Source organism: Acartia tonsa, chromosome 6 (genome assembly GCF_053477335.1).
Source record: "Acartia tonsa isolate MP-2025a chromosome 6, ASM5347733v1, whole genome shotgun sequence".
Classification (NCBI taxonomy): Eukaryota; Metazoa; Arthropoda; class Copepoda; order Calanoida; family Acartiidae; genus Acartia; species Acartia tonsa.
In genome coordinates this window covers 37,141,043-37,155,041 of record NC_137265.1, presented here as the reverse complement: position 1 = coordinate 37,155,041, position 13,999 = coordinate 37,141,043, and the positions used below count along the sequence as shown (strand labels likewise).

Genomic DNA, 13,999 nt, shown 5'->3' with positions numbered 1-13,999 from the left:
TTCAGATAAAAACACTTGAAATGAGTGATCCAAAATGTAATGGGAAAATGTAAAATCCAGAGATGTAACAGACAGTCATTCTAATACTTGAATTAATTCAATGTTAAACATGTTTGGAAATCATTTACCAAAGTAATTTTAACCATAAATATCAAATTGTACATATTTATCCCTTTAATATAGTATCCAATTTTTGAGTAGCTGTGTTTACTGTTCAGTGCCCTAGCAAAATGGGGATAGATGTCACCGCTTTTCGCCTACCTGTTCTATTAACGTCATAGTAAAGGGAAAGAGAAAGGGAAGGGGGAAATAAACCCCCTAGAAAAGATATGGGGAATAGAGTATTTTCTGACGTCAATAGAATAGGTAGGTCAAAAGCAGTGACATCTATCCCCATTTTTCTGGGGCTCTATAGACAGCTACAAGTTTCCATAATTCAATGGGCTTACCATCGAATGAAAGAACGTGTTTTTAAAAATTTGGGTATCAAAGACAATATATTCAAAATATATTTTTATATTCTCATAAGAAGTATTAAAAGCATATATTTTATTTTCAATTTTATATTAATCTAAAATAATCAAGGATTAGGATAAAGATAGTCGTATCAGTCAAACATATTACCTTTAAACTTAAACTTAGAAATATTAAGTATACCTACTAGATTTAAATTTAACTTCAATTTCCCCATCCGACCTCCTTTTTGATATAAATTCTACTTATTATTTTTTTTTATACTTTCTGATGAAGTAATTCATTTTTTATTGAGAGTACCAGAAAAAAACTAAAAATATCAAAAATAGAGCATATGACATCTTTAAAATATGAATCATTATATGAAACTAAAAAGAGGTTTCTCTATCTATCTGTCTGTCTATCTGTCTATCTGTATATCTGTCTATCTGTCTATCTGTAAATCTGTCTATCTGTCTATCTGTAAATCTGTCTATCTATCTATCTGTCTATCTGTCTAACTGTCTATCTGTCTATCTGTCTATCTGTCTATATGTCTATCTGTCTATCTGTCTATCTGTCTATCTGTCTATCTGTCTGTCTGTCTATCTGTCTATCTGTCTATCTGTCTGACCGCTGAACCGATGTGGTTCTCCTTTTCAACTTCTTATTGGTAGTGGGGAGGTTAATATTTACTTATGGGGAGGATACCAACGCCCTCCATAGACAAATCTTCCATAGAAAAAATGACCCCTCACAAGAAAATATTTTTTTTGCTTTTTCTTTTACAGCTGAAATACACAAATTGCCTAATGGCAGTGATAGAACCAATTTTACTTAATTAGCATTATAAAGTTTTTGTACTATTAATATTTAAATACGTTTAATATTGTTATGTTTTTAAGATGACATTAATATAGTTAGTTTTTTATTACTATTAGCAATTTGCAGAAAAAATAAGAATATTAAGCTTTCCCAAAAAGTAAAAACTCTTTTTGGCAGCCATATATTCATAACCTGAGAAAAATTTATAGGAAAAATAAATTCTAAATTATTCTCCAAGGTTTGTAAGGTTAAAATTACTTTGTTTCAAATTAGATTCGATGAAAGCCTAACAACAAGAAAACTATTGTTGTAATGAGGATATTATCATCTCAGTGAAAATAAAGTTTAAAAAAGACATTTGTAATTATAGAGTAGCTTCGCTACTTACAAGAAGAGACGAGAATGAGTACTCTAGATTTTGATGAGGTAAGATTTCAATTCAGGGCTCGGCAGCCGCGCGTCAGCCGCGTTTAAGCCACGGTGAAATCGTCATATTATAACTTTAAAAATCAGCTGGATGTCTAAACAGACAATCAATCTTTTAGGATATATATTTTTTTGTACTCAAGCAGTTTTAAATTTTAGATTTATGCGCGGATGACGCGCGGCTGCCGAGCCATGGTTTAATTATTTAAGATTTGTATCCTACAAGGACATAGTTGATCTAAGTACTTGCCTACATTATTATATTTATGCACCTAAGCCTAGAAATCTTGAAGGATAAGACAATGGACGATTAATTAATATACACCTCAACTTTTGATTCGAGGTACAATATAATATACATGTATACGGCATTTGAATAGTGGCTTCAAAAATCTAACCATTAATATATTTTGTGTTTGATTATGAGTTTAATACTTTTCGATGCCTCCAGAAATGTACCTGGATTTTGGGTGGCCCCTGCGGCCTCCAGGACAAAGGTTCACATTTTCTCTTTACTAAAAGTTGCGTATTTCTGCTGGTTGAAAAGTCGGAAAATTTGGAACTGTAATTCCGCTTCCCCCCCCCCCCCCCCCATCCATCTCGTAATAGGAAGCTTTTTATAGTGCCTAAGTCTGTTTTTAGTCTGTGTATTGGCCTATCGTAGGTCATTTGTATTGTATGACGTCATTTTTTATAGAAATAATAAAGAGCTTTCGTAATAGGGTTAACAAAGTTACACAAGATGTAGCTACCACTTCAAAAAAACCTAAAATTTGTATATACTAATTGAACTTAACAAGTCTTAATTAGAATGTACCTATTTAAATATTTGATTATTTTGTAACCTATTTATTCTAGAGCATATTTGACATTTTTAAACTTTTGATTTTGTAATTACTAAAATTTATTTTTAGGTTCTGCCTCATGTAGGGGAGATTGGAATATATCAGATAACCTTATTTTCCATGCTGTGTATCCCAGCATGTCTACCTGCAGCGTTCCTTGCCTTTAGCCAGGTAATCCAGTGGCGTTCTTAAGAACCCAACTTAACCTAACCTAAACTATAGTATCATTTTTGATTATTTTTATCCAGAGCTGGATCTTTAAATCGTTTTTATGGTGCGCTGAATCGGGGCGATTCAGAGGTGAACCGTAGGTGCGCTGGTGGTGAGCCACAGCGCACCTATAAAACATTGATTTTTAAAAGATTTTTGGCGCGGTGTTTTTAGATCGCTTGCGCACTCACTAAAATATCGATCCGCGCCATGTCAAAATAAAATGCCATGTCCGTATGGTATTTGATACAAAACATTAATATATAATTTATTTTAAAAATAACTATAAAAATGTTTTCTCGATAGTTGTGCAATAAAATATTAAAGTAATTAAAAAAATATCCATTTATTACATATGATTCACCCTGATTTGAACCGGCAATGCCACTCGGTGAGTGGCATTGGCGCACCGGTAAAGCGCAACTGCCCGATCCAAATCGCCCATGCAAATTCGATTTAAAGATTAGTATTTAATAATTTGATGGTGCGCTGAATGAATCGCCCCGGTTTAAATCACCTATAAACGATTTAAAGATCAAGCTCAGGTAATCCTGTGGGGATCCCCAGTAAAAGTAACTGAGCCTAAACTAAAATATATAAGTATTTTTTTTGATAATGTGTTTTTAACGGTCTATCTACAACCAAACTAGGTAACACACTTGGGATCTCTCTTAAATTTAACCTAACCTTAAATATGGTTTCTTTTTGATGCTGAGTTTCCTGGTTTTAATGTTGCGAATCTAATCACGTTTATACATACATAGTAATTCTTGTCATCATTCAGGCGATAAACAGTGATCTTTTTACTAAGTTTAATAATATTCCTAGGTCTATAAACTAAAAAAGCCTTTTTAACGGTAAAACTAATCCAATTATGATTTTTTTAGATATATTTAGAACAATAATTAATTAATTTCCCTCGTATATGTTAATGTGAATGTTATATCCTTATCGTTACATAATGTAAAACCGAAAACATTTATTTTCCAATTAAAAGCTGGTTTTCCTAAATGAATTCCATGCAAATATAGTACAGATTTAAACAGATTAACATTAGTAACATAATTGGTAAGTAACAGTAAAGAAAAAAATTATTATATTTCCCCTTAAAAAGCAATCTATAACTTCCAGGGATCTTAAGGGATAAGACAATGGATATCATTTGAGGTGCAACCTCAATGATGCTAAACAAAACTACCATTTGTAGGTTAAGATTATTGGTTGAAAAGTGTTGACACTGCTAATTTATAAAACAAAGATATAATACAGATTCCTACTGGAATGGGAGAATGTGTTCATATAACCTTGGGTACCTGAAAAGTTGATTTACAGTGAAATATCCCCTCCCTCCCTGATAATTACATACTTTTTAGTAGCGATGCTACTCTGTAATTCACTTTAGTATATAATTTATGTGGTCCGTCGGTCTGTCACTGATGCTACAAAAAAATAAACATATAAAAACAAATATGAAAGGTTTAGTGACTTCTATAGTTTTATCTTAGTTTATGACCACTGCTTTTTTAATCACTTTGACCATATTTCAATCAATCTATGATTTATTTATTCTTCGCTACATATGGATGTTGTCATCCTTGTTTTGAGTTAGATTTATCTAGTTACCCCCAGGATTACATAGATAAAGAAGTTGTTCAAAACTAAATCAACTATTGGGGAAAAAAAACGCAGAAAGGAAGTCTTTATTGTTTAAACTCGTTTCAAGCAATTAATGCCATTAAAATGTGTGTAAATTGGTTTCTTTTAAAAGTTGTAACATACTGAAAAATCCTAATTTTTTCAGAAACTTTTTTTTGGGTCAATTTAAATTCTTGTCCAGCAAAGGGATCTAAAGGGATGAGACTATGTCCGATAAATTGATGTACATCCCCAATGATAAGACATAAAATTACCCCTTCAGTAGATTACTATTAGCATTTGAAACGTTTAATGAAACAATAAAACAAAATTTAACTGATGTAACCAAAGTTGCTAAGCCAACATATAAGAATACGTTTTCATAAAATCTTGGGGACAAGTGTAATAAACAGCCTATTGTCCCCTTCCTTCCTGCTTGTCAAGCAATATTTCTTTTCAAATACATTTTTATTTGTTCATTGCCCTATGCCTGTAACCTTTATAGTTACCATTAGGGAAATATATATTTTTTTTGTTATATGAAAACATGTGGTTTTGACAATAAGATTAAAAAAAAATTAAGTATGTGTAGAGAAACCAGGGAGGGAGGGGATAATGGGATGTTTTTACACTAGTCCCCAAAGTATTATAATAATGGTTTTTAACAACTTTGGGGACCTTTACTGAATTTTGATTTGTTGGTTCTTTATGTTGAATGTCCAAACGTTTCAACCACTAATTGTAATCTACTGATGGGGTAATTGTGTATCATCATTTGGCATGTAAATCAATTCTTATTTATTTTAGGTGTTTTTATCTGCGGAGCCAAGTCATTGGTGTGCTCATCCTGAATTAGATATGGCAGACCCTCCTCTAAATATTACCCACAGGTAAACTCTTGTCCTAATTAGATATGGCAGACCCTCCTCTAAATATTACCCACAGGTAAACTCTCATCCTGAACTAGATATGGCAGACCCTCCTCTAAATATTACCCACAGGTAAACTCTTGTCCTAATTAGATATGGCAGACCCTCCTCTAAATATTACCCACAGGTAAACTCTTGTCCTAATTAGATATGGCAGACCCTCCTCTAAATATTACCCACAGGTAAACTCTTGTCCTAATTAGATATGGCAGTCCCTCCTCTAAATATTACCCACAGGTAAACTCTTGTCCTAATTAGATATGGCAGTCCCTCCTCTAAATATTACCCACAGGTAAACTCTTGTCCTAATTAGATATGGCAGTCCCTCCTCTAAATATTACCCACAGGTAAACTCTTGTCCTAATTAGATATGGCAGTCCCTCCTCTAAATATTACCCACAGGTAAACTCTTGTCCTAATTAGATATGGCAGTCCCTCCTCTAAATATTACCCACAGGTAAACTCTTGTCCTAATTAGATATGGCAGACCCTCCTCTAAATATTACCCACAGGTAAACTCTTGTCCTAATTAGATATGGCAGTCCCTCCTCTAAATATTACCCACAGGTAAACTCTTGTCCTAATTAGATATGGCAGTCCCTCCTCTAAATATTACCCACAGGTAAACTCTTGTCCTAATTAGATATGGCAGACCCTCCTCTAAATATTACCCACAGGTAAACTCTTGTCCTAATTAGATATGGCAGTCCCTCCTCTAAATATTACCCACAGGTAAACTCTTGTCCTAATTAGATATGGCAGTCCCTCCTCTAAATATTACCCACAGGTAAACTCTTGTCCTAATTAGATATGGCAGACCCTCCTCTAAATATTACCCACAGGTAAACTCTTGTCCTAATTAGATATGGCAGTCCCTCCTCTAAATATTACCCACAGGTAAACTCTTGTCCTAATTAGATATGGCAGACCCTCCTCTAAATATTACCCACAGGTAAACTCTTGTCCTAATTAGATATGGCAGACCCTCTTCTAAATATTACCCACAGGTAAACTGTTATCCTCTCTCAGTTACTGTATAAAAGTCTACTGTTATTTTTAGCACATGTCTGTCCTTCTGTCTCTCTGATACCTCTTACTTATATGCTTCAACATACAAGTTTAATCCTTGTTCTATTTTTATCAGCAAAGCTACTCTATGATTCACTTTGTATGTCTGTCCTTCCGACAGTCTGTAATTCTATGGGGTAAGTGGGATTTTTTTGGCTGCTATTCCAGATAGACGGCATAATTATGTGATGCACGCCTGTCTGTCTAATTCGAACACAGTAATAGTGTCTGACTGATTATGACGTAACAAAAAAAAATAGCCAATGAGAGGCCACTATAAATTTTACCATTGGTCAATAACGGCCTCTCATTGGCTAATTTTTTTTTGTTACGTCATAATCAGTCAGACACTATTACTGTGTTCGTCTAATTCTACAAAATTAGAATTATAAAAATACATGTAAAAACGGTTTTCCCCCCAATAAATCGATTCTTGATTTAAACATCTGCTATTAAATATTCATGTTCGTATTTTCATCTCTGATTTGTTGTGTGCTTTGCTTCCTATGTATGTTGTCACCTTGGTTTTCTCATTTGATGAGTTTATTAAAAACGACACTTTTCTATAATTAGGGTCGGTCCGTCTGTCAGTCCGTATTTAACGGTTAGCTCAATTCGTTAATTTAGGCATGTTAGAATTGTCCTATCGATTTAAAACTTTGCATGGTGATTATTGTACGATTTAGAAAGTGTAGCAAGTCTTTAATCTTCACGTCCATTTTAAGCATGTTAATTTTTAACTTTTTTTATCAGCTAATTTTTATGTGATATAATCATTTGATTGATTTGATTTTTGGAATATTGATTCCTAGGACAACAAAGCATAATGTTATAAGCGAAGCATCTCTATAACCAAGTCCTAAAAATATGTCCTTAAACAGTATCCTGTATTTAATCAGCTTTTCAACAAATTTACTGACAATTTTGTCTACACTTTAACATTTATATTTTGATTATTCAGTTCAGACACTCTACAAGTGTTTATGTTTGTTTGTCTTACTGTTTCAAAGCTTCGCTTTATGGATGTTGTCATTCTTGTTTATTTTAGATTACGATTGGGATCACCACCAAAGAGTCAAGATGCCATAAATCTTGGATTTGATTCTTGTCTTATGTACAATGTTGAAAATTGGACTGAAATCTATATGGTAAGTTAAATTTCATAAATACTTAATAATCAGGGACAAGGGAATGTCTGTCTGACAAACAATTCTATTAAATTCATGCCAATTTATCACGAAACCTCACCAAGTATGTAATGTTATGAATGGTGCAACTATTACAAAAAAGGGCTCTTAGTATAATACATAAGGGTATTCATAAGGGTAATTCACTAAACCTCATGAGAATAGTGTACACTATTAAATAATAAAATAGCAGACGGATTCATAAAAACATCTTACTAAACAAGTCAGATGTAGGGAGATTAAAAAAATATTTTTAAATATTTCCTAAAATTAAAATCTTTAAATTTTTTTCTTATCCATAAAATTTGTAACTGTTTAAAGACAAAAAACAAAATATTTTGACAAATTTTTACTTCGACTCATTTTTAAACACCACAATTAACCCCTTAGAGCAAGTTTAGGCATAAGTTTCAAATTGATTCAATAACTAAAAACATCTTACTTTAAAGTTAAAAATAAAATTCATTGTTCATTTCTTATTAAAACAAGGATGACAACATTCATAAAAGCGAAGCTCTGAAATGGAAAGACAAATGGACATTAACAGTGTCAGAACTGAATAAACTGAATATTAATGCATATGTCTTTACAAAATTGTAAGTAAATTTGTTGCAAAACTGATTAAATACATGTTACGGTTTTAGAACATACTGACGTTTTTAGGACTTGATTTTAGAGATGCTTTGCTTATATTTTTTGTTGTAATACGAATCAGAATTCAAAAAATTAGATGACTAGGATAATTTTAACATACAAAAATTTGTTGTAAAAAAAGTAAAAAAATCAGCTTGTTTTAAATGAACATACGGACTTTCTAGTAACGATTATAGAGTTGCTGCTCTTTCTAAATCGTACCTAACTGCTATGGGAATTAGCATGTAAAGCTTGAAATCGATAGGACAATTCTAACCTTTTTAAATTAACAAACAAAGCTAACTGTAACGGATGGACGTACAGATGGACGCACGGACCGACCCTAATCATGGAAAAGCTTTGCTTTTCAAAAATAATAACCATAAATCATACAATACTAAATCTATTTGACGATCAACTTAATTTAAAATAAACATAAAAAAACATATATTGGTGCCTTACAACAAAGTTGCCTATGAAGCACTGATTCCCCCCCCCCCCCCCCCATATTTAAATTATATCTGCTGGTTTCCTTAATGCTATACCTAAAGCACTCCCGCCCCTTTGATCGTTTACAGTTTGTTTTAAAATTAATGGTAGGGAAAGGAGGATTCTGTGCTCCACTAGGCACTTTGGGAGAAATTACCCATATTTTAAATTCTGTAAACTTCCTTCCAACTTGTTTCGCAATTAGGGGCAAGATGTTGTCGAGAAATACAAAATTAAACCACAACAAAAATTATAAAATGTTTGATTTGGAAAAGCATAGTTATATAGTTCAAAACTTTATTGCTAGGTGTCGCAAAAACTTTTTTTCTTTTTAATTTTTAGATGGGATAAATGTTTAAACAATCTGAAATATGTTTCAAAGTATTACAGCTATCCACTGTTTGGATTTTCAATAAATTATATTCACTATTTAACCTATAATTTACGAGTAGTCTATGATTTAGATAAAATATCTAAATAATGTAAAAAGCTTACTCTCTGTTCATTTATCTCAAAAATAAACATAGTACTAATCTCTGAAAATCATTTTTGAATGGCTTATAGTAAATTAAGCAATAACTGACAAAATAATGCTTTAGATTCTTGTCAAATATTGCCAAAAGTTGCTTAATCTCATCATCTAGTTTAAACTGGAAATCTATGAAATCAGCTCTAAAGCATTGTTTGCCAGAATAGCCTTCCCTTGTCCCTGAATAATAGGTAGGTAATTTACACTTTTAGCTGGTTGACTTTCATTTATGTCACATTTGCAATAATCTTAAACTTGCAACTAGATGGCAAGATGACAAAGTTATCCATTGAGATAGACCGGAGAGCGAGGAGACAATGGGCTGTTTATTACACTAGTTCCCAAAGTTTTATAATAACATTTTCCTATTTGTTGGCTTAACCACTTTGGGGGCTTCAGTGGATTTTGATTGGTTTGTTCATAAGTTGATTGTTCAAACGTTTCAACCACTAATTTTACTCTACAGAAGGGGTACTTTTGTGTTTTATCATTAAGGATGTACATCAATTTATTAGCCATGGTCTTATCCCTTTAGATCCCTGGAGATAGACAGAGTTTTTATTTCACATCTGATCTGTTACATATTTTCTGTGATTGTGACCTGCAAGGGAGAAGGAAGTGTTTTAAGTGAAAGTCCCTTTTTTAATATATTTGATTTACTTTCAGAGTAATGGAAATAATTGGCCTGACCAGCCGGATCCCAAATGGGAAACTGTTCCCTGCAGACACGGATGGGTCTTTGATAAATCTGAATATGACAACACTCTGGTTACTGAGGTTAGTACTGCCTATATTGATTAGTTTGCGTCGCATGAATTGTCAGAACTGTTATGAGTTGATAAATCTTAATATTGAAAATAACTATACACTAGAGTAAAACACTAGAGGGGGAAGGGGTTAAATAAGTGTATGTTCCCATCCCAATTACCTTGTGCTGACCCTCAATATCAACTAATAGATTCGGGAATATTAACACAGCCAAGTAGCAGAAAACAATTTGCTAGCAGACGATAGGGATCCAGGTAGCTGTCAGGTTATACATCTATACTATAAATTTATTGGCTATACTCTAGTCACTATAATTTTTATTGTTTTTTACTAATTAGTTGATGCAGCATGATTTATGAGACTTCTATGAATTGATAAACTTACAAATACTCTAGTTACTGTGATTAGTAGTCTATATTAGTTATTTTGCGCACCACAGATTTTTGAGACTTCTATGAATTGATGAATTGAATATTAGTATTGTTCATAATCTGGTGCAAATTGACATTATCATAACATTTTTTGCTTGATGTTTCTACGCTACTTTTGGACATTATCAACATCTTTATTTACGTAAGGGTTCCTTTATTAAATGTTGTATCCTGTGTTGCAAGAGCCTTTTTATTGACTCATTATTTATATATTACAATTGGAGACTTGAATCATACTTCATAAATATCCAATATTTTATAAAAAGCAGAATTTGGACTTTTTTTTTGCAAAGAATAATGCAACACCCAAATAAATATGGCATAAATATGGGGGAAAGGGGCGCATACATTCTATTTTAGAGCGATGCCCCTAATCGCAATGTAGAATGCAACCTTTATATTCTAGGGGCTATTTCTTATGGGAGCTTGGGGATACCCACCAAAATACGTGAAACCCTCCCAAGTTCTGTAAGAAGCTTCAGAATTGTGGAGAGCCATATCGGTCGAGCTGTTCGCTACACATACACACTAACACATACATCCTGTTACTGTTATACAAGTTTTATAATTCCATTCCTTTGATAATTGATTCAGGTTCCCAACTGTCATTTATATATTATCATTGTGCAAGGGCTATTAACAACAATAGGGAGAAAAAAGTTTCAACAAAAATACTATTTGAGACATATTAACTATGTTCTAAAAAAACTTTTGATTGATGCGAAAGAGTATTTATCAGCAGAGAGGGAGGAGACATTGGGCTGTTTATTACACTGGTCACCAAAGATTTATAACAATGTTTTCTTATTCGTTGGCTTAAAAACTTTGGGGACTTTTCTTGAATTTTTATTTGTTGCTTTATTATTTAGTTGATTGTCCAAACGTTTCAACCACTAATTGTAATCTACAGACGAGGCAATTTTATGTATCATCATTGGGGATGTACATCAATTTATCGGCTATTGTCTTATCCTTTTATATCCCTGATTTCCTCAGAGATAGGGGATTAGGAATCCCCGCCGAAGTTTCACTTTCACTATTAACCACTATATAAACTTTTAAAGTGTGGGTTGGAATCTGATTAATATCTGCTGGATTAGAACCGATTCTTAGCCATACTGAAAAATCATCTTTAATTTTTATTTTGGTATCCATGGAAAGCTGTCTATATACGTTACTATGAATAACTATTATCTGTCCCTTCTTCGTTTCCAATAATAATAAGAAGTAGTCGAATGTATTAGAGTCTGGTAATTGATGTAGTTTAATCTTTTGTAGCACGACCGACAGATAGACGGTCCCATTGATTTATCTATAATACAAAGTAGAACGATGTTTGTTTGTCTGTTTGTTTGTCTGTCTGTTTGTTTGTAGCGAAGGATCTCGCTAACTGCTGAACCGATCGGGTTCTCCTTTACAGGGTAGCTTCTCATAGGTCCCGGGAAGGTTTATAACTATTTTCTTTAAAACTAAAATTAAAATAGTGGGGTCGACTCCCCCCCCCTCCCCCAAAAAATCCCCCCCAAAAATATTTTTAACAAAATTTTCTTTTAAATCTAAAATACGAAAAATTGGTTTGATTAAACCTCTTGGGGCAAAGCCCCTAGAGGCTAGGGGCGAAGCCGCTAGTTTTATAAATGCTTATTAAAGAGAGAGAATCTACACAACAAAAATCAGCTAAGAAATGTCCTTCCGTTTCTTACTCACGGACGAACATTTTAAACTTAGAAGCTTCGCCATTAGATAACATGTACATAATCTTACACACGGACGAACATCTTCTTCGCTTCGCCATTAGATAACATGCTTGTAGGTGGTGTTCAAAAAGGGTAAGCCAACCTTTCCCCTTTTGTTTGATTTCTGTGCATGCATTCGATTACAAAAGTATAAACTTTAATTAAATCTAATTTTGAAATAATATGTTTCGATTCCACTGAGATTATTATTCCTGCATAAAAATTTCCGCGGATATCAAAATAAAAAAAAAAGATTTTTAAAGCACTTATTGGCTGAATTTCCAGGCTACCAAAACGTGTATTAATTCCAGGATTTTTCTTTTAATATTCGTGGAAAATTGTCTGAAATACGATGCTAAACATGATTTTTCAGTATGGCTGAGAACCAATTCTTATCCAGCGGATATTAATAGGTTTCGAAGTCACATTTTAAAAAGTTTATGCCTTAACCTTGAATTTTTGAATTTATGGCCAAAAGTCACTTTTCTCATTGTAAGAGGAGTCAAGTTATTTGCTCATCTCAGTTGAAAATAAAAAATAAGAAATTAAAAGTTGCGTCATCTATATATTGATGTTGAAATATGAAAGAAATGAAAACAAATATTTATTCCATTTTCTTTTGGACTGAAGTAATGCGATTCACAGTATATAATAAGATTTAGAGACATGCAAAGTATATTCCATTACATCTTAAGGGAGGCACAGCCACTCTATAAAGTATACTTGCGGCTTCGCCCCTAGCCTCTAGGGGCTTTGCCCGCTGAGGTAATTTAAAAAAAATTAAAATTTTCTGGTGCTGCCAATTTATGTGAAGTAGTTTCCCCAGAAATATTTTTTGGAGGGGTGGGGGGGAATTTTTATTTTTTGGGGGGTTGGGGGTGTCCAATCCCCCCCCAAAAAATCACGAAAACCCCTAACTTGGTTTTTTGATCTTATATACCAAGGAATATCAATACAAAAATATACATTACAAATTAAAATCAGCTATGGAAAGAAAATATTTTGAAAGAACGTGTCCTAACTTTTGTTATTTTTGTAACCCGTTCGTGACGAGCTCCCAAAGTTCAAAGTTTAGATTAAACGGGGTTCAACAAAATAGATTTTCAACAAATAATTACTTAACAGAATTTAAAAAGTAAGGTGTCAAATTAAAGATCTTACTATTTTTGTTCATAATGGCATAATTTTCTTCTTTTTTGTTGTGCTTTATTACCTTAAAACCAACTTGATTTTAAAAAAAACTGAAATTACTTAAAAAATAAGAGGTCTACAAAAAAGACTGATTGCATATCTAAATTCTATGGATCATTTTACATCTACAACACTAGTTATTTTTAAAAAATATTCCAAAAGTTAGGACACCTTCTTTAAGAATTTTTTTTGTGGTTGAATGGAAGGTTCCGTGAATTTTAATCTAAAAAATATTTTTATTCATTCTATCAATTATATTTAATTCTAATTGTTGGACACAACTATCCAATAAGATAATAATTATAAGAGAAAAAAATTTACTTCATTATTAGTATAAAAGGACCATCTCTTGAGAAAGATAATTCGTTTACTTTAAATTATAATTTTGATAGGAAAACCATAAGAAGTTTTACTGTAAAGTAGAACCATATCGGTCCAGTGGTTAGATCCTCTACTACACACATGTATATTATTACTTTTACTGTTACTAGCGGCTTCGCCTCTAGCCTCTAGGGGCTTTGCCCTAAGAGGTAATTAAAAACAAAATTAAGTACTTCTGGTGCTGCAACCATTGATTTTAAATAATTAACTGCCTGATCATTCTACTTTGTATTATAGATATGATGAAGATTAACCAAAATCTG

General features: G+C 32.7%; 1 protein-coding gene across 4 annotated transcripts in view; it reads left to right on the top strand.

Moving 5' to 3' along the window:
• Nucleotides 1-3: 3 nt before the first annotated feature.
• LOC145322554 (organic cation transporter 1-like) overlaps nucleotides 4-13,999 on the top strand; it is a 52,861-nt gene continuing 38,865 nt past the window's right edge. For 2 of the 4 annotated variants that reach the window (XM_080164656.1, XM_080164657.1), the window contains exons 1-6: nucleotides 4-132; nucleotides 1,552-1,704; nucleotides 2,619-2,720; nucleotides 5,202-5,284; nucleotides 7,440-7,539; nucleotides 9,896-10,006. In XM_080164656.1, the coding sequence (XP_080020782.1) occupies nucleotides 1,681-1,704; nucleotides 2,619-2,720; nucleotides 5,202-5,284; nucleotides 7,440-7,539; nucleotides 9,896-10,006 (420 nt within the window). In that variant the 5' untranslated portion in view covers nucleotides 4-132; nucleotides 1,552-1,680. Of the gene's footprint in view, nucleotides 133-1,551; nucleotides 1,705-2,618; nucleotides 2,721-5,201; nucleotides 5,285-5,351; nucleotides 5,396-6,241; nucleotides 6,276-7,439; nucleotides 7,540-9,895; nucleotides 10,007-13,999 lie in introns of those variants that run through there. The other 2 variants (XM_080164659.1, XM_080164658.1) reach the window with 2 other exon arrangements.